Raw genomic sequence first — 26224 nt, 5'->3', positions numbered from 1 at the left:
TATTTTAAACTTAGCAACAGAACGGTAACAATAATTACTATTATGTTAGAGCTTTAATATCATCCTAGAATATATGGGGAAGAGGTAACTGGCACAATAAAATTTTTGTCTCCCAAAGTAATAAAGTAAAAGACAGATTGGCTCCATATTTGATTTAGATACAGCTTTCTGAATTTTAGGAAGAAATCTCTTCTCCAGTTTGTATCACAGACTTAAGTACATATATCCATGCAGTATAGTACTTTTGTAGGCACGTTAATTCTACCAAGTTTATAGATGCATGGCTTTTTAACTAGAGAAATTTGCAGAGATATCTAAGGCTAAAAAATCGGATAAATGGAAGGTTGACAAGAACGTGGGTGGGTGAGTACAGCTATATAGTAAAACAAACATAATTCCTCACAATAACAGGGCCATTTTATTTGCATTCCCTTAAAATGACACACTTGTCCTTGAATGACCATGTTTTCAGCAGGAAGGAAAAAAAAACCTTAAATGCTTTACTTCTGACTCTCACCCTACCTATTAATATCTGAAAAGCAGTATCTGTGTACAGTCTTCTCTCTCCTACCCCAAAAAGAAAGATCCTAAACATAGGGTTTCTTTTGTTCTTTCTGCCCCACAATCTCCAGCTGCCACTGGGAGAGGGGCTGCAGAGGGAACAATCAAATAAAGACAAAACAAAAATTAGCATCACAGGGTTAATGACTTCAAGAGAAAATTATAGTTTAAGGGGAAATGTTTCATGTGCATTCTCCTCTGCACACAGCCCAGACAAGGTAGCTAATAAAAAACACACACTGCTCTTTGAAAAACAAAAAATGCAAGGGATGAGAGGTGGGAGGGTGGGATCATCAGAGGTAATGAAGGCAACTAAGAGTGGAAAGTTAATGGCTCAACAAACACCGCTGCAGAGTGCTTTTCTTGGGAGGAAGCTGAGGAAATGCTGCCCACCACCCCCACCATGTGCTCCATCCCAGAGCAGTCCACTAGCCAGACAGGGCTCTGCTCTTCACGCCCCGGGGACCTCAGGACTGGTGCCTCGGGCTTCAACCTTCTACTTCTCTGTCCTCAGCCTCACCTCTGCAGTTCCTTTCACTCCAAACAAGAAGGAAGAGCCAGGATTCTTGTCAAAGCACAGAGCAGTGGTTCTAAACCTGGGGTCCCTGGTGGGAATCCAGGGGGTCCATGGGCTCTTTGAAATTATAGGCAAGTTTTTGTGCCTACACATTTATTGTGCATTTCTCTGGTGAAAGCATCCATGATTTCATCATAAACTAAATGGGCTGTTGACGTGGAAAATGCATTAGACAGTCTTTAAACTGAAAAAGTACATAATGAAGGCAAAACCGCTATTCTCTGAGGGTTAGGCCTTTGTGTATGGAGTTCATACTGAAAGCTTTTTGCGGTCCAAAGAATGGGACATTTGCACTAGGAAAAGAGATACTCAGAACGCCACAATGGGAAAAAGGAAGAGCATCCCTCTATGCTAGATTCTTGTCACTGACAAGAACATGTTCCCTAGATGATTCTTGCAGAATCTGGGAACTAAAAGGGACCCAGAAGGGGCCAGTTCTGGCTCTCCTGGGACCCAGAGAAGCTAACTATTCATTCAAGGTCACACTCCTAGAACGGCAGCAGGGGCACAGTAGATGTCCTCTCCTGAGCCCTCTACCTCTCGTCCCCCACACCACCAGGACAGAAAATAATTACAAGAATCACCCACTAAAATACCGTTTTTGAAAAGCGAGTGAGTGAACGTTGTTAAATATAGAAGTACTTTCCACTTAGCACATCAAATGTGGTGACAAAAATCAGCCTGCAAAACTAACAAGCAGACATAACTCTGAAGACCTGTCTGGGTGGGTGCTTTAATATCTGACTACTTAGAGTCTAGTAAGAAATTGTCAATAAAACATCCATCTGCAGAGAGACAATAGAAGTAAAGCACACCATCTATTGACTTCCAAATGACTGCTAGCAGTTCTCTGAGAATTCAATACTGTCAGCTGGGAAACATTTAAACCAGGTCCTTCCAGGGCTGAGATGTACAAGGGACCATATGGCCCAGGCAGAACACTTCAAACAGGCAGCTGTATAGCTATAATTAAATCTGTAGTAGTCATGCTATTATTTATTTAGCAGATTTTTTTTAATGTACCCTCCACTGAGGTCTCTGGGAACATGCACCAAATTAGAACAATAGAAAATATGGAAGCAGTAGATAAAGAGAATCAAGGGGAGAATAAAATCCTGACACAAGAGCAGACAACAGCCATACGGAAGTTTCCTTGAGACGTTCTTCACTTGCACCTGGTGGGCTCTGACTGAGCACCAGCGGATTATGACCACGTTACTGACATGAATATTGAGACTGCAGGTTCACTCGCTCCCTTGTTCCCTCGTTCCAGGGCTATGTTCTACCTCTTTTTTGAATTTTCAATTTTTGAATCCCCATTTCATTTGACATTCATCAAATCTTAAAATCTTAAAAGAACTCAAAGACTATCTGATCCCATTTCTTGCCTGATGACTATAGTCCTAACATACAGTCATTTGCTTCTTGTTGAACATTACAGTAAAAGCATGAAGTTCAAGAATTACTTCAAATGTCATGGCTGGCCACTCCCCAGCCCCTGGCAGAATTTATACTCCCTTCTCTCCACTAAGATATCTACCACCCTACATTATTTATAGATTTATCTCATAGTCTGTAATTAGAACCCCTAAAAGGCAGAGACTGTGTCCTATTCATTTTTGTAGCCCTGAACCCTAATACAGTGTTTTGTGCAAAGGAGGACTTAATAAAAGCTTCATAAATTAGTGATAAAGCTTTATTTCCTATCTAATTCATCTTTATATTAAAATAAAAACTGCCTCCATGAAACATGCACTTGCTATTATATTTTATATCCATGGCAACAGATAGTAAATCTTTTCTCTTTCACTATAAAGCAAACTTCATGATGTTCCTACCCTTCAAACCTCCCCTCCAAGAGTTTTGGAAAAGTTACTTCAATTATTCCCATTAGGTTAGCACCCAGGCATCTCACCTTCCTAGTTACCATAACCACATCCCCTCAACTGTTTTTGAGTAATGGGCACCTTTGAAAAATGTAATTTTGATTAAATTTCTATCCAATAAACTTTCTATCCAAATAAAGCAGGATTTTTCATGTTCTTATTCACTTCATGTTTTGAACTTACATAATTTACCTTTACTCTTATTAAATTCCTTGTGGTTTTGGCCCGTCAAGACCGTTCTCCATCTTGATTTTAGGATTTAAAATGTAGATAGCTAACCTTGTCAATCTCATGCCCTCTGAGAATCTGATAAGCGTGCATTATGTCTTAATCCAAATTGCTAATAAATCTGTTCAATGGGGCAGTACAAGCTACCAAGTGTCAAGGCATTCCATATTTACATTGGTTATTAATGCACATACTTTGAGTATAGTTTTTCTCCAGCTAAAATCCCTATGATGGTCACACAGCCCTCAGCTCATCAAAGTGCTTACAACGTCATCACAAACTCTATGGATATTTACCACGTTGAGTGGCCCGCTCAGAAAAGAAATATGGTCAAAACTTTATTCGAGTTCTTCTATTCCACATACACAGCAATGATTTAGATCAGACGCTAGCAAACTTTTTCTTTGAAAGGTCAAATAGTAAATATGTTAGTCTTTGCAGGTGGCATACAGTGTCTGTCACATATTCTATTTTTATTTATTTTTTTTTTAAAGGTTTTATTTATTTATTCATTCGACAGAGATAGAGACAGCCAGCGAGAGAGGGAACACAAGCAGGGGGAGTGGGAGAGGAAGAAGCAGGCTCACAGCAGAGAAGCCTAATGCGGGGCTCGATCCCATAACGCCGGGATCACGCCCTGAGCCGAAGGCAGACGCTCAACCACTGTGCCACCCAGGCGCCCCACATATTCTATTTTTAAAACAACACTTTAGGGGCGCCTGGGTGGCACAGCGGTTAAGCGTCTGCCTTCGGCTCAGGGCGTGATCCCGGCGTTCTGGGATCGAGCCCCACATCAGGCTCTTCCGCTATGAGCCTGCTTCTTCCTCTCCCACTCCCCCTGCTTGTGTTCCCTCTCTCGCTGGCTGTCTCTATCTCTGTCGAATAAATAAATAAAATCTTTAAAAACAAACAAACAAACAAAAAAAGGTTTAAAACAACACTTTAAAACTGTAACTGTTCTTAGCTTAACCATGTTTGGGCCACTGGCAGTCTATGACCTACAAGCCATAGTTTGCCAGACATCATCTCTTCAATTCTGAAGCAAATAGCCTATTGGTGAAGACAAGCATTTGACCAAAAATTAAAGTAGGCAATTACTCAATAACAGTTGTAGTAGGTGTCATGATGGAAAAGCATAATGTGCAACAAGACCCCATAAGCACAGTCTCTAACCTAGACTGGAGAATCACCAGAAACTTCCCTGAAGAGGTGATATTTACAGAGGAATGCGTGAATACCAGTTGTCTGGGCAGTAAGAGCATTTCAGTCAGAGGAGACAGTACATGCAAAGGCCCAAGGCAGGGGCAGATTGGTCCCTGAATGGACCTAAAAGAACATCTGTGTGGTTGGAGTACAGTCAGTGAAGGAGAGAACCTTGAAAAATGACTTTGGAGAGAGAAGTTAGGCAGGACAGTGCAGGGCTGTAAAGGCCATGCTAAGGATCCTGGGTTCATCAAAAAGGCAATGGGCAGCCACCAAACAGCTTTAAGCCATGAGTGACGCTCTTGGCACTCTCCTTCAGTGCAAAGCCTGTCTTGTATTTTCTAGATACCTTCATAGTGCTTCATCAGTTTTCTACATTCTCGGATTTAAAAACCACACTGGTCTGTGTGAATGCAAAGTAAGTCAACATACTGCTATTGGCTGGCTAGGAGCTTGTTACTTTCAGGAAAAAGAGGGAAAAGAGAAAATGCCACCACTACAAAATTTCACTTGTACGCTCCTCTGGGAACTATTTAATATAGAATCGTTCCACATTAAGAACTATTCTAAGAGAAATTAAAAACTACCCCAGTGTTCTCTTTTGCTACTTTCTCTTGAATCGCTACAAAAGTTAAAAGTATATTGCTTCACTCATTGTACTCACTCCACTTTCCCATGATGACTTTGTTTCATAGTTTATCCTACTGTACTATTCACAGGGGGACAGAAGAAGGCAGTGGACAAGCACCTCATCTCTCTACCTGGTGTACTTTCCATACATTATCTTGTTTTATTCTCAAAGGAACCTGAAAGGTAAGGTTTTTACCCCTTCTTTTAAGGCTCAGAGGCATTAAGGAGCTGCAGAGAATCACTCAGCTAGTAAGCAAGAAAGCTAGCATTTGAACCAACATCCCTGGGACTATAAAACCCAGACTTTGCTGCTACTTCAAGCAACACACATTTCTTATTATCCAGAAAATTCTGGGGTGGCGGCGGGGGGACTACTCTAAGTCTTCTAACCCTTTGATTTCAATCCTTTTCTCTACAACCTTCTGTACTGAGGTTTTACAAACGGGATTTCGATCAAGAAGGCACAGCTAAAATGAGACAGTCCAGCCCACGGCCCACGGTTTAAACCACAAAGGCACAGACTGGGGGAATATATAAGTGCAGGAGCAAACAGTCCCAACTATAACTTTAGAAAGGAGAGAACCTTCTTTTTAAAAGCCTTTCATTTTCATGTATTCTGCTTTTTATTTTAATGAAGCCTGAATGTTATCCTACCTCAATACATCTTTTAAAAATGAAAACCCATAGGAATTTTTAGAAGTATAACAAGAAACCAAAATGTGACATGAATCCGGGGTTCTCGTCACACTCTCCTGCATTAGCAGGGCTTCATGGGATTCCCACAAAGACGTAGGGGCCCAGAACAGCTTGCTGTCACCCCAAGAAAATTCCTTCATGACACATTTGTACAGAGGTTTTCATGATCCCCTGAGGACAACAGTTACTCCATGAAAAGCCTGCACTTAGAAAAAGAGTTTCACAACTATTTTAAGTACTAGTAGCAGTTGTTATTTTTCTAAACAAGATCTCCTTTCTCGGGTGCAGTGTCTGGGGATGCCTTCTTAGATATCATAATTCAACAAGGCAATAAATTATGCATCTAGTTTTTCTTCATACAAAACTGTAATATAGATGCCACTTACTGAAGTTTCTGGAATTCCCCTTGTTTATTTCTCAGGATTACAAATAAGCTGATACTGAAATGGGCTTAAACAATGAGTAATGCAATCAAAAACACCAGGAGAAAAGATCAACATTTCACTCTGACCAAAAGGTTTTTCTGAAACATGCCATCCTAACACATGGGTTTCAACTTGATTTGTTCTTTCTTTTTTTCAATAGTATATTTGGATCTTTACCATAATGCTGCCCTGGCAATATAAACTATAGAAGAATATATAAGTAAAACAGGGTTACAATAATGTATAAAACTATAAATTCAATAATAAAACCCACTCAATGATAAATTTTTTCCAAATTTGATATGGCTTACCCCTAATTTCTCACTAATTTCATACAAAGTGAGGTAGCTCGTATCTAGAAGTAGAATGTTGAATAGTCCATAATTTAAATATGCTATGCTTGGGAAAACGTAGCAATACCATGTCGTCTTGCAACAGACATCTTTCTGTGCTGACAGTTGGCTTTTCCAATATGTCCTTGTGCCACACTACACTTTGTTTCAAATAAAGGGCAAAAAAAAAAAAAAATCTGGTGTTTTCTTTAAATTATGTCAATCAGCCAGTTAACTATGTTCCATTGAGCTTTCATTATGAGAAAAAATGTGTAAATGGATTGTAACAAATGAAGAGCAAACTATATTTGAAATGTTAGCATTTGCATGATTGTCCTAGCCAAAAAAAAAGAATTTTAAATGTATGAGACGGGCAAGAACGTGCATTTCAAGCAACTGGCTAACCTAATGAAACACTCTATCAGCGATCATAAGAAATACTAATTTTTCAAGTCACCAAAAAGAAAAGATAATAACAATACTCTGAGAAATCACCTTTCTCTGAGACACTCTCATAGTCATTTTCTCAGCCTTTAAAAAGAAAAAGTTCTCAAGAAAGGGTAAGTGGAAGCTGATTCACCCTTGATTAATCATCATCATTCCCAAAAGCAACAATCTCACAAGACTGCTGCCTGTCCTGCCCACCCCCCAGACCCTCTGCCTCCCTTCCCCACACCCCATAAGGAAGATGAGACATACATACATATAAAAAACAACAACAAACAAGTGCATCCGTGTGAAACGACGAGTAGTAAGTACCAAGTGGTGTCAGAATTCCGAGATGGCAGTAATTAACATGAGCCAGAATGTTCAAGGACGCATGTATGGAAACATTAGCACTTGACTTAGGTCTTGAAAGTAAAGGTAGGACTTGGAAAAGCAGAGTAGAAAAGGGACATTTGGGTCCAATGGAAATGTACATGCAGTAACAATATTCACAGAAGGACAATCAGGCACATTTCAGTAGTGTGCAGGCAGAGCAGTGGAGTGCAAAAGTTGGGTATGAAACCCCAAAGAGCCAAATTAGCAATGTAAATCTGAAAGGTGAGGAATGAAATCTGAAATGAAATTGACTTCCATCCCACCAATCCTACTGCAAAACCAACCAAAAATAAAAACCAGTAGCACATTTAAATAATGAACATGACTGTGATAATGAAAATTTGTATAATATTTTAAAGCGTTTTATGCATGTTCCTTTCCACACAACAACCTTATGGAAGAGGCAGTTCAGATTGAATCATAACACCTGTATGATGAAACAGGAAACTGAGATTCACAGCACTTAAGGTTTAACATGCTTATTTAAGTCTGCAAAGCTACTCCTGAGATCAGCTTCATAATTAAAAAAAAAAAAAATCAGTAATTGCTTCTCTTTTAATAGAAAAAAAAATATGGAAGTTATAATGATGTAGTATCTCTCACACTTAATAGTCAAGGGGTGAACATACGTATAGTGAGAATGTATACTGAACAACCTGAAAGTCAAGGAGCCATGGAGTGTTTGAGCAAAGCACAATAAGGATCTGTAAATGAAGGGAGCATCCACTATGGTCCACAGACAAATCAGCTAGCTAACTAATCTACTTTTGCTAATTCCACAGGTTAACCTGAATGATTAAAAAAAAAAATTGTAATCTTGTTGTATTTCGTTAAATTGGGGGGGGGGGATTTGGGCCATTATTTCAAAGAATTTTTAAATCACATTATTTTCCATTTAATGGATAAACCAAATCGTTCACTTGTATGGCTAACTTGCAGATAGCTACATTCTACTTTATTTCCCCCACCTCCCCTTTTTCTACAAAGAAGAGTATTTTATTTGGCTAAAACTCTTATTTTCTGTTACTGATGTTCTCTACAATGGAAAGATGCTTCTAAAGTCCCTCGTTCCTCTGTGATTGATGGTTCTGGCCCACACAGTTATCTTGTCTTTCACTGGACTGCTGCACTTTACTGTCAGCACCAACAGTTTCTTTGGTCTCTCCAGCTAGTTAGAAACTCACAATCTAAGATCATATATTTTACTTTTTATTCTATCAGTCTTCTCTCATTGACCCGCCCCCCCCCCCCCCCCCACCGCGGGCACACAACAAACTACTGGATGAGTCTTTTAATCACTGTGGCAGCAGAAACGTCTGGTCACCATAAGACCCTTAAGAATTTTTTTACATTGTTGGTTTAGTTAGTAATTCTGGTGATTAGCCTATTCAGTGTGATGTGTGCCTCAAGGACAGACTGAAGGGCAATGACTATCAATTTGACACCTGTGCCTGAGGACCTGAAAAAGACCCTAACCCAAATAGCCAGCATCCCTGTACTCGTTAAGAGGATAGGCGGCAGGGCCAGAATGCAGCTCTACCACTCAGATGCTATTTAACTTTGGGGAAATTACTTAGTCTCTTTGTGTCTCAAGTTTGCCAATACATAAAATGGGGTTGATTGTACCAACCCCAATGAATTAGTGTAAGTAAGTGTTTAACTATATTCACTGTTGTTAATTATTAATTATTCTTCATAGAGGAAGGCAGCTAATTTCGAAGTTCAAAGTTATTACAATGGCTCCCTATACAATGACTCAGTTACTTTCTCACCTTTTGTTATGTGGATGCATAGAACACTGATTAGGCAATAATGCCAGTGTGCTATAATTAACTACTGTCTTTCAGATTGTAGGAAAAAATTACTGCTGCTCCTTTAACATGGAGGCAGAGGGGAGAGAAAGGATGGTTGTTTTCATTTCAGCTCAGTTCCAGGGAGTGACACCAGACCATTGGTGGTAACACACGGAGAAATCAGGAAGCTCTGCTGGTGATTGATAAGGTCATGAGATTCTGTGGAGGCAAATCAATCAACTAGCCACTGGATCAGCCAGACAAGTGAGCTGGAAACAGTGGGGAGCCCTTCTCTTTCTGAAGAAAAGCAAGAAAAACTTCCTCCCGTGGAATGGCCTCTTCATAAATCTACTCTGCAGCCATTCCCCATTGAGAGGAAATAAAGAAACAGCAAAATCTGCAAATACTCCCCAACATGTAAAGAATGGTTCAATGAGCTCTTCATCAGTTAACCCAGATGACAACACTCCTTCAAAGTTCCTAATAAAGCACTTCCACATAAGGTATGAACTTTTCATTTCAGTAACTTTATAGTCTGGATGTAAGTTCACTTAAAATTCTCATGGGGGTGGGGAGTTGGGGAGAGGAAGGAGATGTGGAGCCAAGCTGCAAATGTGTTGAACAGCACTTCAAAGAGAATACTTGTCCAACTCTTCTTGCAATTTTCCTTTTTGTTCCAAATGCTGACCAAATGCTGACCACCAAGAAGGGCTCTTGAGATGAAGCCATTCTTGGTTGCCAAGGAAATTCCCACAAAGCCTGAAGGATTTCTTTGAGAGCTGGGGACAGCAACACCTTTTAGCACAAGCAATAAGAAACATACAGGTGGCTGAGTCTACTGCCACTGTACTTTTCACCTCTTTACCTCAGAAGACAGGAAGATTAGGCAGCTCAGAGATCTAATCAGACTGGGAGAATAAACCCAGTTTTAGCCTCAAGATTTTAAGCTTCTGAAAAAAGCCCCCAAAGTGATCTGGGAGGCAGATGCTAGTGACTGAGATTCTTTTCACTTTAGCAACTTGAGTTGCTAAGCTTTTACTGGAGTGAATCATAAAGGAGAAACTCAAATCTGATTGGCATACAGTATCTCAGCAGTGGAGGAGGATTTATTAAAGTGTTTAAAAAATCTAGGACACAAATTGGTATAATCGTTTGGGAAGGTAATTGGCAATACACAGTGAGCCAGCAATTCCACTTACAAAAATTTCTCCTCCAGAAATACTCCCTAAAGAATGCAAAAAAAAAAAAAAAATTACAATAAGGATTTTTCTTAAAAGCTTGATTGATAATTGCAAAGAAAAACATAATAGAACATCATTTAAATAAAACAGGATTCTTGTGGATTACAGCCTTTAAAAAGAATAAGGTAGATGTCTGTGGCATTGTTAGGTTTTAAGAAATCCAGCTGCAGAACAATATGATCTTATTTGTATTTTATATAAATAAGTACATAGTTTTTATGCATAGAAAAAATCTAGAGGATTCTCCATCAAACTGCTAATAGTGGCTATTTTGAGGGTGAGAACGTGGGAACTTTCAATTTTTATTTTATTCATATTTGCTTTGTTTGAATTTTTATAGCAATTTTCTATGCTTTTTAAATCAGAAAAAAACTAAAGTTTAAAAAATACACAGGTAATAACATGTTACTATATAGCAGGTTAAGAATGACTCAATGTATATATTTACAACTATTAGAAAGATTTTTTAACCAGGCCCTTAGGGTGTTCATCATAAGGCACTGCTGTTTTCTGGTTGTATAACAATTTGCCACTTCCAAGGGACAAAAGGTTGTTTATCTTTTTAATGAAGTCATGGTCAGAAGTAGGTAACATGTGACATGAGAGTAGACATTCATCAAAGATAATTGTTGATGGCAGTCTATGACTCTCTTTAATATGTTCTAAGAATATTCATGGTATTTGAATACAGGTAGAATGCTACCTATTGAAAAGAGGGAAAAAAGTGTCATCAAATATAAAACATGCCAGCTAATTATTTAAGACATAAAACCTGCCAACCCTTTCATTATATGTCCAATACAGGAATGCCCTGAGTTCAATTCTTTCATAGTTACAGATAAGAATGTGTCTCAGGACCCCCACTCGGCTGCTCTGTTCTGTTCCTACACACCGGTGCTCCCTTCTGAACAATAAAGACTAAGATGCTTGTCACTGCTCCTCAGAGAGGCCTCCAGTGAAGGTTACATGAGTCGTGGGTTTTACCCAGGTGACGCACCTGACGTCAGCCAGCAGTAACATCAATAGGAGAACTACAGGTAGAGAAGCAATCAAGCAAAAGCTCAGACACCACTCTTGGTGTCTATGTCCAGTTCTGGTGCATTAAAATATTTTAATATTTTATTAATATTCATAACTTAATCTAATTAATAGGAAACTGTTTCTTTCTTAAAATATTTTGTGAAACAGAAGAACTTCCCTTACTGACAGGAATAAGATCTTGATGTCTATGGTAAATATATTACACTGGCTATTGGGTCTTTAGAACAATGAGTTTAATGCACTGTGGTGCTCATCCAGTGCTTAATTGTAGGAACAATACCAGATGATCCAGAACACTGGCAAATTCCTCTTATCTTATCACACAGCACCCTCAGTGGTCTTTTTAAAATGTATATCAGTACATACAACTCTCCAGGTAAAACTCCTCAAACAGTGTCTCACTGCCCTTAGAATAAAAATGAAAAGGTACTCCTGTGTAACTTCCCTGACCTCATCTACCACTCCACATCTGCTACGTTGGCTCCAGCCACTCGGACTTGGTTTTTTTTTTCCCATTTCTTGGATACACCACATTCATTCCTATTTCAAGGTTTTACTATTGCTTTTTGCTTAGTCTAGAAGTCTCTTTCCCCATATCTTCTACTTTCTGGCTAACCCTCCTACCTAAAACAGCTTTCCTGTACCTCTTCACATTACCCTGATATATTTTCAAAACAGTATTTGTGATTATGTGAAATTACCCTGTTGATTTGTTTACTTGTTTTTATTGTTTATTGCCTACCTGTCCTCAAAAGCATGGGAGCTTATGAGTAAAAAAAAGTTATGTCTCATTCATCTCTAGAATGCTACCTACCTCTGAGAACACTTTCTAGCACGGAATACACTTTTTGAATGAATGAATGAGTTCAAATCACAGCAGCATACAGTAATGGGGTGATTTAAAAGTTCAAATTTGTTGCAGCCCTACAGTTACTTAAAATCATAGTTCTAAGTTTCATAAAAAAAACCTCCTCTTTTCTTTACCTGAAAATACAAGATAGAGCTTAGTTTACTTCTGACAGGTTAATCTGCTTCATTTTCAAACTGACACAGTACCTGTTTTTAATTGAATATTAGTTTTCTGATTCAAATAAACAGCTTTCATGAAAGTATAGCATTATGAAAATGGGAAAATCTAACAGCCCCAATTTTAAGAGGGAAATCAGTTTGTCAGCACTTCTCAAACACTACTAATAACAATTGATTGTTATTTCCTTAAGAATATGGGAGAGAGCATCAGGTGGGAGAAGGAAGCTATGTAAAGTCAAATTTCTTGTAGAAAAGAAAAGGTGATAATAAATATCAGTTTTGTTAATATCTAAGTGGCAAGCTAATGCCCTATGAAAGAGACTCCAAAGATAACCATTGCAGTGGCACACCAGGTCCCATCAAGGACACCTGGTTGAAGAAACGCTGTAGCCACTGAACCACAGGGAAGCTCACCGCAGCTACCCAAACCATGGTGACTAATGACATCTAAGGATGTAACCACCTCCTCACAGCATGCCTTTGTTCCCAGGTTTATCACAGATGTGATTCCATTTGGAGCTCTCCCAACACCACAGTGTTTCAATGGTCCCTAAAAATGTGCTAAAGACAAGTACTATAACCTCAGAAAATATGAGCCTTTCTTAGCCACTGCAGCTTCTCTGAGGAGGGAACCACGACCACCCAGTGCTTGGTGTGAATTAGAGGGCTTTCTGGCTGAGCTGTGAAAAAGAAAAGGAGGTGCTATTGTATTTTTCTGTCACTGTGCATATGAAATAGCTATTAATGCTAAGGGAAGCTTTATGTGAGCCTTAGGAAGGAAGTCTTCAGAACTATGGAGAAATCATCTCAGCTGAATTTAGTTGACTCATTCCTATATTACATATGTGTTAAGAAAAGGATTAGGGGTTGTTCAATCACAAAATGTTTCTTTCTAGATTTCATTTTAAGGCAGTCATGATTTAGCAATTTCAAACTTATACATGGTTTTTAATGGTTTCATCCTCTTACTCTCTAACAAAATATTTAAACCCAGGTCAATTTCTGCAAAATCCCTGGGACTTCAAAAACAGAGATCAAGACAGGCAAGTATATTGGGAGATAACAGGCAATAGGTAGGCTAAAAATGATAATACAGTGTAGAAATTAACCTTCAGCCAAATTCTACCAATAGACCTATGGATAGGTTCTCAGATAAGCTGGCTAAATAATGAACACCATAGTAGCGATAACTAGATAAGAAGTTCCAAGGTTATGTGAGCAGTGTCTTCCTGAGAATCTGCAAGATACTTCTCCATCTACTGCATTCACTGTAGTCCACGGACTGCCGTTTCACTGAAGGTTGATCATGTAATTGTGAGATGTTATTGCATTACTGATAACCTGAAAAAAGTAAAGCCCTTTGAAAGTCATTGTACCACTTAGTGTAGAACTTCTACCAGAGCTAAAGCTAAGAAGTAAAATCATGAGGAAGATTTTCTTATCCTCACAGCTGATTCCGTACTCAAATGCAAATCAGAACTAAGCCACCGCATTTGATAAGCACCCATTGCACTTGTTAAGTTTTTTTTTTTTTAACAGAAAATGAATAAAAGGAGATAGAAAAACAAATCAATCTAAGGTGAATGGGGAAGGTAACTGGATAATGAAGAAAAAAATCTTCTATAGCAACAAAATAGAAGAAATTATTTATGTAGATTTACAAGTAGATGAGCTCCAGATGTTTGGGTTTTTTTTAATCTACTTTTCCCCAGGTGCTTTTCTGCTTAATAAATATAACATCCAAGTTGGAATATTGTTGAGGCATTGAATCACCTAAATTTTGGCTATGCTCTTCTGCTGTTAACTATTTTGAGCTATTTCTCAATAAGGCAGCCGCTACTGAAATCGTAAGTACATAGGCTTGGCAGAGCCAGAGAGAAAAAGTGCAGTCCACAGATTTGTTTCTTCTGTTTTCCCAAAACAGAATCTCATAAAAAATATGCCCTCAAATTTTGTCACTATGCTGCTGTCAAAGAAATTCTGCTCCTCTTCATAACTCTGAACATTAAACCCATAGTTCTTGTGCTTCTGGGAAGTTATATAGCTCCAGGAAGTGGAGAGGCATCCTTGCAACTGTTCAAATTGTAGCCAGGCAGAATAATCAGTCAATCAGAAACTTCAGTTCCAGTCCGATGGAAGTTTTTGGGGCCAACTTGGAAAAGCATACAGAACAAGTTTGACTTTACTGCCAAGATCATTTCCAGGACATTGGCTAATTAATTATAAAAGCTTTTTCAAAACAAATTTGAGCCTGGCAACCTTTTTTTCCTACCCAAACAGAGGAAAAGAAGGTTAAAAAATAAAAGCCTGAGTTTATTGTGTGGGTTTTTTTTTTTTTCTTTGCCATAGCTTCATCTTCTTTACAAACCCATTTTCTTCTCACCCTAAAATGATCCAGAAGCTTTTGTAGTTGAAGTTACTAAAATAGTAAGTACAGAAATTGAAAAATATTAGTTTGAATTCCTAATTTGCCTTTGGTTGTAGATGAGACCATGGGTCAGTTCCAAAACTTCTCTTCAAACTCTTTGGTGGGAAGCAAAGAATGGAATTTCTTCCTCTTTGTGGGATGAAGAGCTCATTGGATTAACTGCAGTTATTGTAATAGATACAATGTAGATGGACAGTTGCTCTTAAAATGATATACTGTGTTTTGTTAAAAAAGCACACACAATAGGGACGCCTGGGTGGCTCAGTCAGTTAAGCGGTTAAGCGTCCAACAATCTTGGTTTCAGCTCAGGTCATGCTCTCAGGGCCCTGGGATGGAGCCCTGCCTGGGGCTCTGTGCTGTGTCCAGTATGCTTGTCCCTCTCCCTCTGCTCCTCCCCCTGCTCACACTCTCAGTTTCTCTCTCTCTCAAATAAACAAATAAATAAAGTCTTTTTTTAAAAAAATGATATATTCATCAGCCTTCACTTCCTGGCTTTGAAAACAAAAGGAACAAAACTGATTTAAATCTTCCTGGTTTTACTTAATATGAACCTCAATGAATATGAGATGTTCATGACAGGCATCAAAGATTCTGGGTTCAAGTACCACAATCACACAGGTTTTACAGCTGAATCAACACCCCCAAACCATTATGTTCCAACATATTTCATCTACCACTGGAATCAAAAGCTTATGTAATATACATCTTAAGCCATCAAATTTCCTCCGCATATGCCCAGATCTGAAGACACTCAAGAAGGTAAGAAATTTCTCTTAGCCAGCATTTACCAGCTGCTTATTGGCAAATTCCTGGCAAGAGAACTGTCAGTAATAAAAGAAGCTTTTTTTCAAAAAAAAAAAAAAAAAAAAGCCTGTCAACCAGATATTCCTAACTCTGCCTTATCCTGTTATCAACTGCACTGCCTTATTCAGTATCAAGACCCCTGGCAGGGGCGCCCTGGTAGCGCAGTTGTTAAGTGTCTGCCTTCGGCTCAGGGCGTGATCCTGGCGTTCCGGGATCGAGCCCCACATCAGGCTCCTCTGCTGGGCCGCTGGGAGCCTGCTTCGTCCTCTCCCACTCCCCTGCTGTGTTCCCTCTCTCCCTGGCTGTCTCTCTGTCACATAAATAAATAACAATCTTTAAAAAAAAAAAAAAAAAAAAAAAAAAAACCCTGGCAAACCACAGAAACAGAACCTTACTGGTAAATACTGAATGGAGCCAAAATGTGCCAGTTTTGAAGGCAACTCTAAACAAGACCTCGTTTACTGAGTTTTCTCTTTGCTGCTACTGCTATGTAGCTCCCAATGTATCCAATATTTAAATGACCTTCCATGCTCATTTCAAAGGGGAGGCAAATACAAGGGAGGAGAGCTATCCATATTAGCATATGAAGGGGGAACAGTTCTAGGAATCAAGAATCAATCTCAACATAACCCGGAGGTAACTAAGCCGGACCAAAGCAGAGAGTTCCTCTTCTGAGGAACACAAACTAAAATGAGAAGGACAACACTAGACTTCAGAAAACCTTGAAAGTCATGTAGGGAAATCTGAACTTAACTTGATGGGAAGAAGCCATTATAAACCTTTGCTCCAGGAGAGAAATATGAGGGTAACAATATGAAAAGTATATTATTGAAATAGGAGAAAACAGAGACAAGAGATTAGTTCCAAGAGCTTTTCTAGCAATCCAGTCTGAGATGATGAAGGCCCAAATAGGGTGCTGCTGGTGAAGGGAAGGAAGAAAGATATCAAAAGCCACTTCACAAGAAAGAACATAAATTCACCTTTCCTATACCTTTTAGAATTCAGCAAGGTCTCTAAACCTTTGTCACTGCTCTAAGAGCTGTCCAGGAAAGAGGCACATCTTCATAAGTCTCCATTGCCTTAGAATATAAAATTCAGATTTCTTTATTCAGGTGAAATTTTCACCCAATTAGTCCAAAGTAACTCATTTTGTTTTTTAAAAGTGCAAAATCATACCTACTTACCATTTTCTATGTCCACCCAACTGGGAAAAATGGCCCAAATTCTACCATATTCTTTTTAAAAGAAAGTAAGTCAAGGGGCACATTGGTGGCTCAGTCGGTTAAGCATCTGCCTTTGGCTCAAGTCATGATCCCAGGGTCCTGGGATCAAGCCCCACATCGGGCTCCCTGCTCAGTGGGGAGTCTGCTTCTCCCTCCCCCTGCTCTTGTCCTCTCTCTCTCAAATAAATTAAGTCTTTTTTTTAAAAAAGTAAGTACATCACGATTCAAACCTAATCGCTCCCCATGGCAAATAGGTGCTTACTATGTTTTAATAGACAAACATATACACAACTAACGAGGCCAGCATTTCCTTTACCTGATGTATCCCCCAAAGGTTAACCATCGCCAGGATTTCTTAAACCTTTATACTTTATCAATGCACTTTTTCCTAAATTATCTCTTTTAATCCTCACAATAACCTTGCGGTAGGGATCATTTTTACTATTTTAAAACTGAGATAACTATAGCTCCAAGACTTATGTTGCCCAAGAGAACACATCTGTAAGGGTTGGAGTCAACACTAATTCTTATCTTCAAACTTCAAATCCCTTGACATAGTGCTTCCCCTTCCATTAGAGAACATGAAGAAGAAGAAGAAGAAGAAGAAGAAGAAGAAGAAGAAGAAGAAGAAGAAGAAGAAGGAAAGAAGAAGAAGAAGAAGAAGAAGAAGAACAACAACAACAACAACAACAACAACAACAACAACCCATCTACATATATCAGTTCCTTTTCAGTTAGGAAACCAACATTTCTAATCTTATTCCAGCATCTTCTAGGTACATATTTAGTCTTAGGTTTCAAAGAAGTAAGATTTCTTTGCTTACCTGGTCCTTCTCTGGTTTATCAGAAATGTCATTCAGACTGGAGGAAGTCAGATTCCTATGGGTCATGGCTGGGCTACCTGCAAAAAACAAAAGTGAACCCTAATTAAAGACTTGTTTTCAAAAACACAAGACTTTGGTTGTATACTTCATAAACACTTGTAGATGATGATGAGAATGGCAATGATACTTTAGCTCCACTGGGATTCTCCTGAAGAGTTATCCAGAATATAGGCTGGAGCACAAAGATGGTTAAGTTAAAAGTATGTAAAATCACATTAAAAAAAAAACACAAAAAACCCCAAAGTATGTAAAATCACAAATACCATGTTTAAGTCTTACTGCCTGGCTCAATTTCAAGATGGGTTAAACTTTGGAAGAAACATCTAAAATGATACACATAAAAATAAATTTACTCTTCATTTGGCCTGCTTTTTGTCACTGCCCTTTATACACATCCTAAGCTACCTGGTGTCCTTTCCTTTTCCTACTCCCTACACAGATGGCCTCTATCCTCATGTCAGCAGAGATGGCCCCAGACTACAGGCCTGGACCTCATCTCCCCAGGCCTCTGCAGTCCTTCCTAGGGTACCAGTCCCTCTGATCCACCCCAAAACCCATCTGTGTTCCCTTTTCCAGCTGACACTTTAATCAAGATTTCTTCTTGGGGGGCATCTGATCCAGAATCCCCATTCTTTGCCTCAAAGTAGTGCGACCACAGTCCCCTTCTTGCATTCCCATTTTCCAGACTAATACAAGCATATCCCTTCTTTTCCTCAACAGGCCAATCTTATTCACATTAAGGCATAGGTTTCATCAGGAATACTTCATGGGAACCAAGCTCCCTGGCAATACAGTGGCTGTAGGTCAAGTCTACTGGCAATCTAGCCCATGACTTTAGAGACCATTATACAAGAAAAGAGAGGAGGGATATCTAGAAGAGTGATAGCCCATCTTCAAGCAGACTATGTTAATCAAAAGAATAACATTCTGCTCATTCTGCAGTTGGACCTGCAGTTGGACTTGAAATTTCTAAGCTTACTAAGCAAAAGAGTAACTTTTCAAAGCCAGGGTGTTTGACCCAACCCCTGCAGGATGCTGAGTAATGCATTCATCATTAATCCTCAATGATCTGACTCAGGCTGGTCTTCACACCAAAAGGACAAGGGTTGAAAAACAAGCACCAAAGTTTGAACATAGCTTCACATTTGGTTCCAAATTATTTTTTAGATTATAGACTTTAATTTCTACAGATAGAAACTTCAACACATAATTTTACCACAGACTAAAATCTACTCCTAATAATTTCATGTCTAGGTAAAAGCAGCTCTTTAAATAATATAATTGTCTTTAACTACTAAATCAGAAAAATCATAATTTTCTTGAGCTGACAAGACAGGGTATTTTCCACTCTGCTGCATTTCATTGAGTAAGCATGGCCTAGATCTCTTAAACCCTTTACCTGGTGGGACATTTTATTCTAGGAAAATTTGAGCACAGGGCATTTTTCAAAGGAAAGTTACATCTGAAAAACTGCTTTATGAGCAAAATTAAAAGAACCTTTTCAAAGGCCACATTTTCTCCTTTGAACTACATACCAGGTTTCCAGTGTGCACTCAAAACAAAAGACACCAGGTAAAAACGTGAATGCTCCCAAATAATGCTGGGCTTGAAAGTAATAGGAAATGATGAGTAACTATAATTTTGCACCTTATATTAAAAGCAAAAGCAGGGGCGCCTGAGTGGCTCAGTTGGCTAGGCGTCTACCTTCGGCTCAGGTCATGATCCCAGGGTCCTGGGATGGAGCCCCACATGGGGCTCCTTGCTCAGCAGGGAGTCTGCTTCTCCCTCTCCCTCTGCTGCTCCCTCTGCTTGTGTTTTCTGTCTCTCAAATAAGTAAATAAAGTCTTTCTAAAAAATAAAATAAAAAAATAAAAGCAAAAGCAGTTATTTGGACTAGCTGGGTGAAAATTCTACCTGAATAACTGAAGAAATCTGAACTATATATTCCTAAAGCAATGAAGCCTTAGCAATCCTAATCATAAATTAAAAGTAGCTTATGTAAATTAATAGATAAGACTGATTTCTCATTATCAAATCAATTGATGTAAGTGGCAATACTGAAAGAAGTTTCATTAAGTAATATATATTCTCCGGGAAATATCCTAAATTCATTGATTTGCTTTGGAAACTAAAAACACTGCAAAGGTACATTTTAGCCTAAGCACTGTCCTACTGCTGCAAAAACTAAATAGGTAGAAGCCAAATGAATAAAGTTTTTATTACAGTGGTAATCTTGACTGATGTCACAACTTTTCCAAGAAATCTCATATACTGCCTCATCATTTCTCTCATGACAGTATGGATGTATTTGTACTAATGGGGGAGGGGGCAAGAAAGGCACAGGTGCAAGGAAAATGCAGGAACTAGATGAGGGAAAGTAGGCCAATGTTAAGAAACGACCAAATCTACTGTCCCTCCTACCATTATCTGATTTTCATTAATAAAAGTAATATTAACAACTTCACTGATGTGTAACTTTGTAATACAGTGGAAGAATCCAGAAGGCAACACTTCCAGGTAAACCCTAAGCAAGATGATAAACATGCTTCAGTGTTTTCCCACCTCCCACCTAGCAAATTCCCCACCCCTTTGCCCAAACACCTTAACCAAAAACAAATGTTTCCCAATGCAGTGGTCCCCAAAGTGTGGTGCCCAGACCAACAACATTAGCATTACCTGAGCACTTATTAGAAATGCAACTCCTTGAGACTCACCCTAGACCAACTGCAGTGGTCCCCCTTATCTGCTATTTCAGTTACCCAAAGTCCACTGTGGTCCAGAAGCAGGTGATCCTCCCTCTGACAAATCATCAGAAGGTCAATTATAGCCTAAGACCACATTACAAGGCCTACTGCATTCACCTCACTTCATTTACATCACGTAGGCATTTTATCATCTCACATCATAAGAAAGATGAGTACAGTACAATAAGATATTTTGAGAGAGAAAGACCACATTCACATAACTTTTATTATAGTACATTGTTATAATTGTTGTATTTTATTATTATTGTTCATCTTACTTTGCCTAATTTATAAATTAAACTTTATCATAAGTATGTGTGTATAGGAAAAACATAGTATATATAGGGTTCGGGCATCCGCTGGGAATCTTGGAACATAGGTACTGCGGATAGGGGGAACTGCTATATAATCCAAACTCTGGGTTTGGGGCCCAGTAACGAGGTTTTAACAAACCGTTAAAGTAATTTTGAAACTTGCTAAAGTTTGAGAACCACTGTTCTAAATAAACCAGTTATCTTAAGAGGACAGTATGCCCCAGTCAGAATCTGAATTGAAAAAAACATATACAAATTGAAGCAGAGGGGTAGTTCTGATCACCTTGCCCTCTTCCAAGCCACTACTCCAAACTATTGTATCTCAAGAAATCATTTAAGTTACCAACCTCGTCACATAAACACACAGAAAGTGTCTTGCTTGGCTTTTCCTCTAAATCCTCTCCTACATAATCAAATAAATAAATACCTTTGGAAACTCATTATTTAATCACCGTTTTCCAGAAACATATCACCCAAATCAAAGAAGACAAGGACAAGAGCCAAAAGAGATTACAAACCCGGTTATATCCGGAATCAGAAATTTGTGTATGGCATTTCAGCAAACCCAGGAAGCTGTTATGCAACTGATCCCTAACAATGTTCTATTGTAGATATTTTGCACCTGACATTCAATAAGACACATTATCAGGATAAATCAGTGCTTTCTATTTACAGTTTGGGCCTATAATGCAAACTCATTATACTGCAATCCTGAATGAGTGGGGCTAGTAAGAGAAAATGTCAGCTTTTACCAAAAAGGTGAAATGCAAGAGTGCCCTACAGTATACTACTTCTTAAACAGGCAGGGGTTCATTCAACTCAAAGCTACCACTAGTCAGCCCTTTCCATCAAAATCCAGGACATACAAATGTATGTGCTTTTGGGCCAAAGAAACTTTTTTTTTTTTAAGTTTGATTTCGACAAAAGAAGAAGAATCAGCCTCAGGTGCATCATCATAATTAATTTCCATATCACTGTTTTTTGGCCATAAGAAAAAAAAAAAGCTTTGGAGAATCACATTTTAGGGAGTTTCACACAATCAAAAACAATTTCATTTTGAAAGTACACACTTGGCAGGTACATACTGTCTTCTATAAAAATTAATTGCATTTTGTACTAAGTTTGAAAATCACTGTTATTCTTTAGCACACATGTAGCAATTCATAAAGTCCTTTACAATTATATCTATTAGATACAATAAAGGTGTTGAGAATTACAGCATAGGAGGAGGAGGAGATTTAAATGTGTACGCATTAGATAAAAATGTAAATATGTATGTAATGCAATTAACATATAACCCCCTCGCCTCATACTTTTACAATGAAGCAATAGAGAAACTAAGAATAAGCTAAAACAAGATCACCTTGGGTATGAAATACACTGGATATTTTATTCTTAATAATAATTAAATATTATTTTTAGCATGAAAAATAACTAAGGTAACTTACTATAACAGACATAAGGGAATCTGGGTGTCCATGTCAGAAAATTCAGAGGTATGGGTCTGATTTGCACTGCTTGAGACCATCAAACTAATGGTAAGTGCAGTTTTGGAAGAATGCATGCTAATGTGTTCTGTACTCCAGTGACTCACTGATACTCTTTCCCGCCACTGTTGATGTAACAACTCTACTAGAAATCATCTATATCTAAGATTAAGGGGCAACTAATCCTTTTAAGTACTAAGTACTTTAACTTACATTATCTTACTTAATGCTCATAGAAGCACTTTGAAGTTAGTATTATTCTTATTACCACTTTACACATAAAAGAACCTCAAGAAGGTTAAGTTCATGGTCACACAGCAAGTGGTAAAACTATAATTTAAATCTGGATCTCTTAATACTAACCCAACTGCCTCTGAGAAAAAACTGGCCTCTCTCTGTTATTTCCATAAATAAACACACAAACCTCACCATTTCTAACAAGGAGAAAATTTAATATACAACCACAAAGAATATATTCTATTTCTATGCCAATTGTGTGCAATATAATATCATTAAGAATATTCAAGGCAGAAACGTTCTTGGTTTTCAATTTAGCTATTCCCAGAAATAAAGTATACATTTCTTTACTTTTTCATTTGCATAAAGAAAAAAAAGGGGGGTATTGAACTCAGCTACTCTGTTTGCCACTGTGATTAAACATTAGCCCAAAACACAGCTCTGTGACAAAGGAGAAAGGGTGCTAAAAGCAATAGCAATGTAATTACAAATGCAATAATGCTGCATCTTCTGAATGTCCTACCTCATAATCATAGCCAAGTATTAGTAAAATTCCACAATGTACAGTCAACTCTCCACTATTCCCATATTGGTTTTCTACCATATTTCAAGTTACTCCAACTGCAATTTCTTCCCATTTCAACCACTAAAAACAGGAATATAAGGAAACAAGGAGATTAAATCGACTAGGATACTAACAATGAATAAGATTGGCTAAAAGAGGGGGCGCCTGGGTGGCACAGAGGTTAAGCGCCTGCCTTCAGCTCAGGGCGTGATCCCGGCGTTATGGGATCGAGCCCCACATCAGGCTCCTCCACTATGAGTCTGCTTCTTCCTCTCCCACTCCCCCTGCTTGTGTTCTCTCTCGCTGGCTGTCTCTATCTCTGTCGAATAAATAAAATCTTAAAAAAAAAAAAGTATGATCTTTATTAAAAAAAAAAAAAAAGACTGGCTAAAAGAGAAGCTTGGATTGAGTCAGACCAGTTTCCTAGTCTTTTTTACTTTAAGAATTTATTTATTTAGAGAGAACTCCAGCGAGCGCGTATGTGGGGGGAGGGGCAGAGAGAGAGGGAGAGAGAATCTCAGACTCTGCACTGAGCATGGAGGCTGATGCAGGGCTCGATCTCATGACCTTGAGATCATGACCTGAGCTAAAATCAAGATTCAGATGCTCAACTGACTGAGCCACCCAGACGCCCCAGTTTCCTAGTCTTCATGGCAACAAAATATCAAGAGCTGCCCCCACTAAAAATAATAATAATATAAACTGTCATTAAGACCTCCAACCCATTCTTACTCCCGACCTTCAAATAAAATACAGATATACTTAAATTGTGACTATTAGATGAAGGAAAGTTAAAAATCTCATCAGAAGGAGCTCTTTGAAAGAATTTCATAACTAAGAGAAAATCAGTTCAGATGTTTTTGCTTGTTTCATTTTTAATTGTTTTGTTTAGAAAATTTTTGTTGTTTGTTCATGCTTTAATATAATATAAATTCCAAGAGTCTAGAGTCAAAGCCCTAGGTTTGTCTTATTCACGGTTTTAGCCTCCTCGGAGCTTGGCACTAAGTGGCACTTAATAAATATTTGTGAATGAATGGATAATAGCAACTGGGTATCATTTTACTTCCATTTGGAGTTACTACTATAAACACTACTGCTCAAAGTCCATTTCCTGTGAAGGGAGATGCTGTGTGCACACTCCAAGAGCCTTCAGACTTGGAAAGCCTTAGAGTAAATAAGGAAGAAGTTTGTAGCTGGCCCAGAACTAACAGAGGGCAAAGACTCTGCCAAACTGGCTAACGGCCTGTCAGTCAGCAGTGGGAACAGACGTGAGAAGCAATAAAGGGGAAAAAAAGAGAATCCCCTGTGAAGGAAGGATCAGGAGGTGAAAATGAGAGGAGAAATAAGGGAGGGTGTCCAGACCTCAGTGAAAGGGAAGAGTAAAGTCTGGGGGAGCTGGAATGACTCAAAGAAGGTGGCTGGCTTGAAAAGTGAAACAAATTTAGAGGAAGGAAGAAGACATCAGAAGATCCAGATAACTTGCAAAGTATGTGACCAAAGTGCCAGCCAAAGGTTGAAGTCCCCCCTACCGTATGGGACGAGGGTAACGGAGAAGACCTCTTATGGAGAGACCAGAAGTGTGCAGGAGCCAAACCACAGCGGCGAACACCGACGCCAATAAACCCGCACAAATACTATTCTCATCTTTTAAAGATCATTCTCTACCCTTTTGAGCCACCTGCCCCTTGATAATCTATCCAACCTCAATCTCTTTGTTCCTATTCTCTGTTTTTGAATTTTCTGACTACTCTGTGGGCTCTTCCCAAAACTCAATGTTAGATCTTAGGCAGCTCAACGCCAAATATACAAGGTTCATCTCTTCTAATTCTCCTTAAATTTCAACCAGCAAAAGCAAAATGCTCTAATCATAGTGACTGCTATTCTAATCATATTGCACTGGATATTTAATTTTTATTATGATCTAAAACAAGGAGTTAATTTTTTAAAAAATTCATTCTCTCTGCACACACACACACACACACACGCACACACACACACTACAAAGACATTTAAAAAAACTCTCTACTCAGCTGAGGAAACACTCCAAAACAAACAAGGACTAGGACACTTACTAAATAGTAAAGTCCCCGTAAAGCACTTCAAGGAATCTATGGTTCTTGTGATTTGTGATTCTGTCATAGTTCTTTCTCTGTGTCTCACACGCACAGGCACACACACAAATATAACACTACAAACAAAAAGTTATTCTGTCCAAAGCACATAAGTGGAAGGACAAAAAATAATCTGTGACCTTATCTCACAAAACTAGAAACAGAAATGAACAACACCATCAGCAAGCTTATGCTGGCTAGTAAAGGATACGTGCAGGAGACCAACGGCAGGTTATGACAGAAGTGAGCGAATACCTCACGGCCTTCATTCCAAGTAGGCAATGACCCAAAGTGATTTTACTCAATGCCCCTAAGCCAAGTTAAGGAGGACTTTCAATAGATCCCTGCGGCCACATCGTTCCAAGCACAAGCACTGGTGTGTGATTTCATAAGTGGGGCCTACTCTCTTATATCTATGTAGACACCAAATCCAAGGTAGAGTAAGATTTTGCTAATTCAGATTAATGGAGAGATTCTCCAAGTTAATGAAGTGTCAAAATTTAAAATAATTTAAAAAGGCTACCAGTTATATGATTCAGCAAATGAGTTTATCCCTCTCTCTTCCTGGATACTTTTGAAATGATAGATTAAAAAATACATACTTTTGAAAAAAAAAAACCTAAGGGCATATCAATTGAAAGAACTGGTAGAAGACCGACAGACCAAAAGCTTTCCAGGAGAAGAGCAGATGGAGTATTAGAGCCTGGTACTATTCACACCATGTAGAAATTACAGCATAGAGTATGAGCAGAGAGGCATGTAGTCAAAAAAGAAAAGATCTTCCCAGCAAAACTGAAGAAGTTCCATACTGGAAGATGCCAGTGTAATGGAGGCCCAAGTAAGATGCAGGAGGAAAGGAATGCGTTTAAGGAAAGTCGATGCACAGAAAATTTAACACCACCCAGGCAGAACACCCAGGAGCCAAAGCATTTACCACAGGGCTCCTTGCTAAAGAGGTAGTCA

At 38.7% G+C, this 26224-nt stretch overlaps 1 protein-coding gene across 10 annotated transcripts in view; it reads right to left on the bottom strand.

Moving 5' to 3' along the window:
* SLC4A4 (solute carrier family 4 member 4) overlaps positions 1-26224 on the bottom strand; it is a 351418-nt gene that overhangs the window by 135656 nt on the left and 189538 nt on the right. For all 10 annotated transcript variants that reach the window (XM_026510000.4, XM_048211820.2, XM_044388202.3 and 7 more), the window contains one exon: positions 17744-17820. In XM_026510000.4, coding sequence (XP_026365785.1) covers positions 17744-17820 — 77 coding nt within the window. The remainder of the gene's footprint in view (positions 1-17743; positions 17821-26224) is intronic.

The sequence above is a fragment of the Ursus arctos genome, unplaced genomic scaffold (assembly GCF_023065955.2).
Source record: "Ursus arctos isolate Adak ecotype North America unplaced genomic scaffold, UrsArc2.0 scaffold_9, whole genome shotgun sequence".
NCBI lineage: Eukaryota > Metazoa > Chordata > Mammalia > Carnivora > Ursidae > Ursus > Ursus arctos.
The sequence above is the reverse complement of the archived record's forward strand: the minus strand, read 5'-3'. Positions and strand labels throughout refer to the sequence as shown.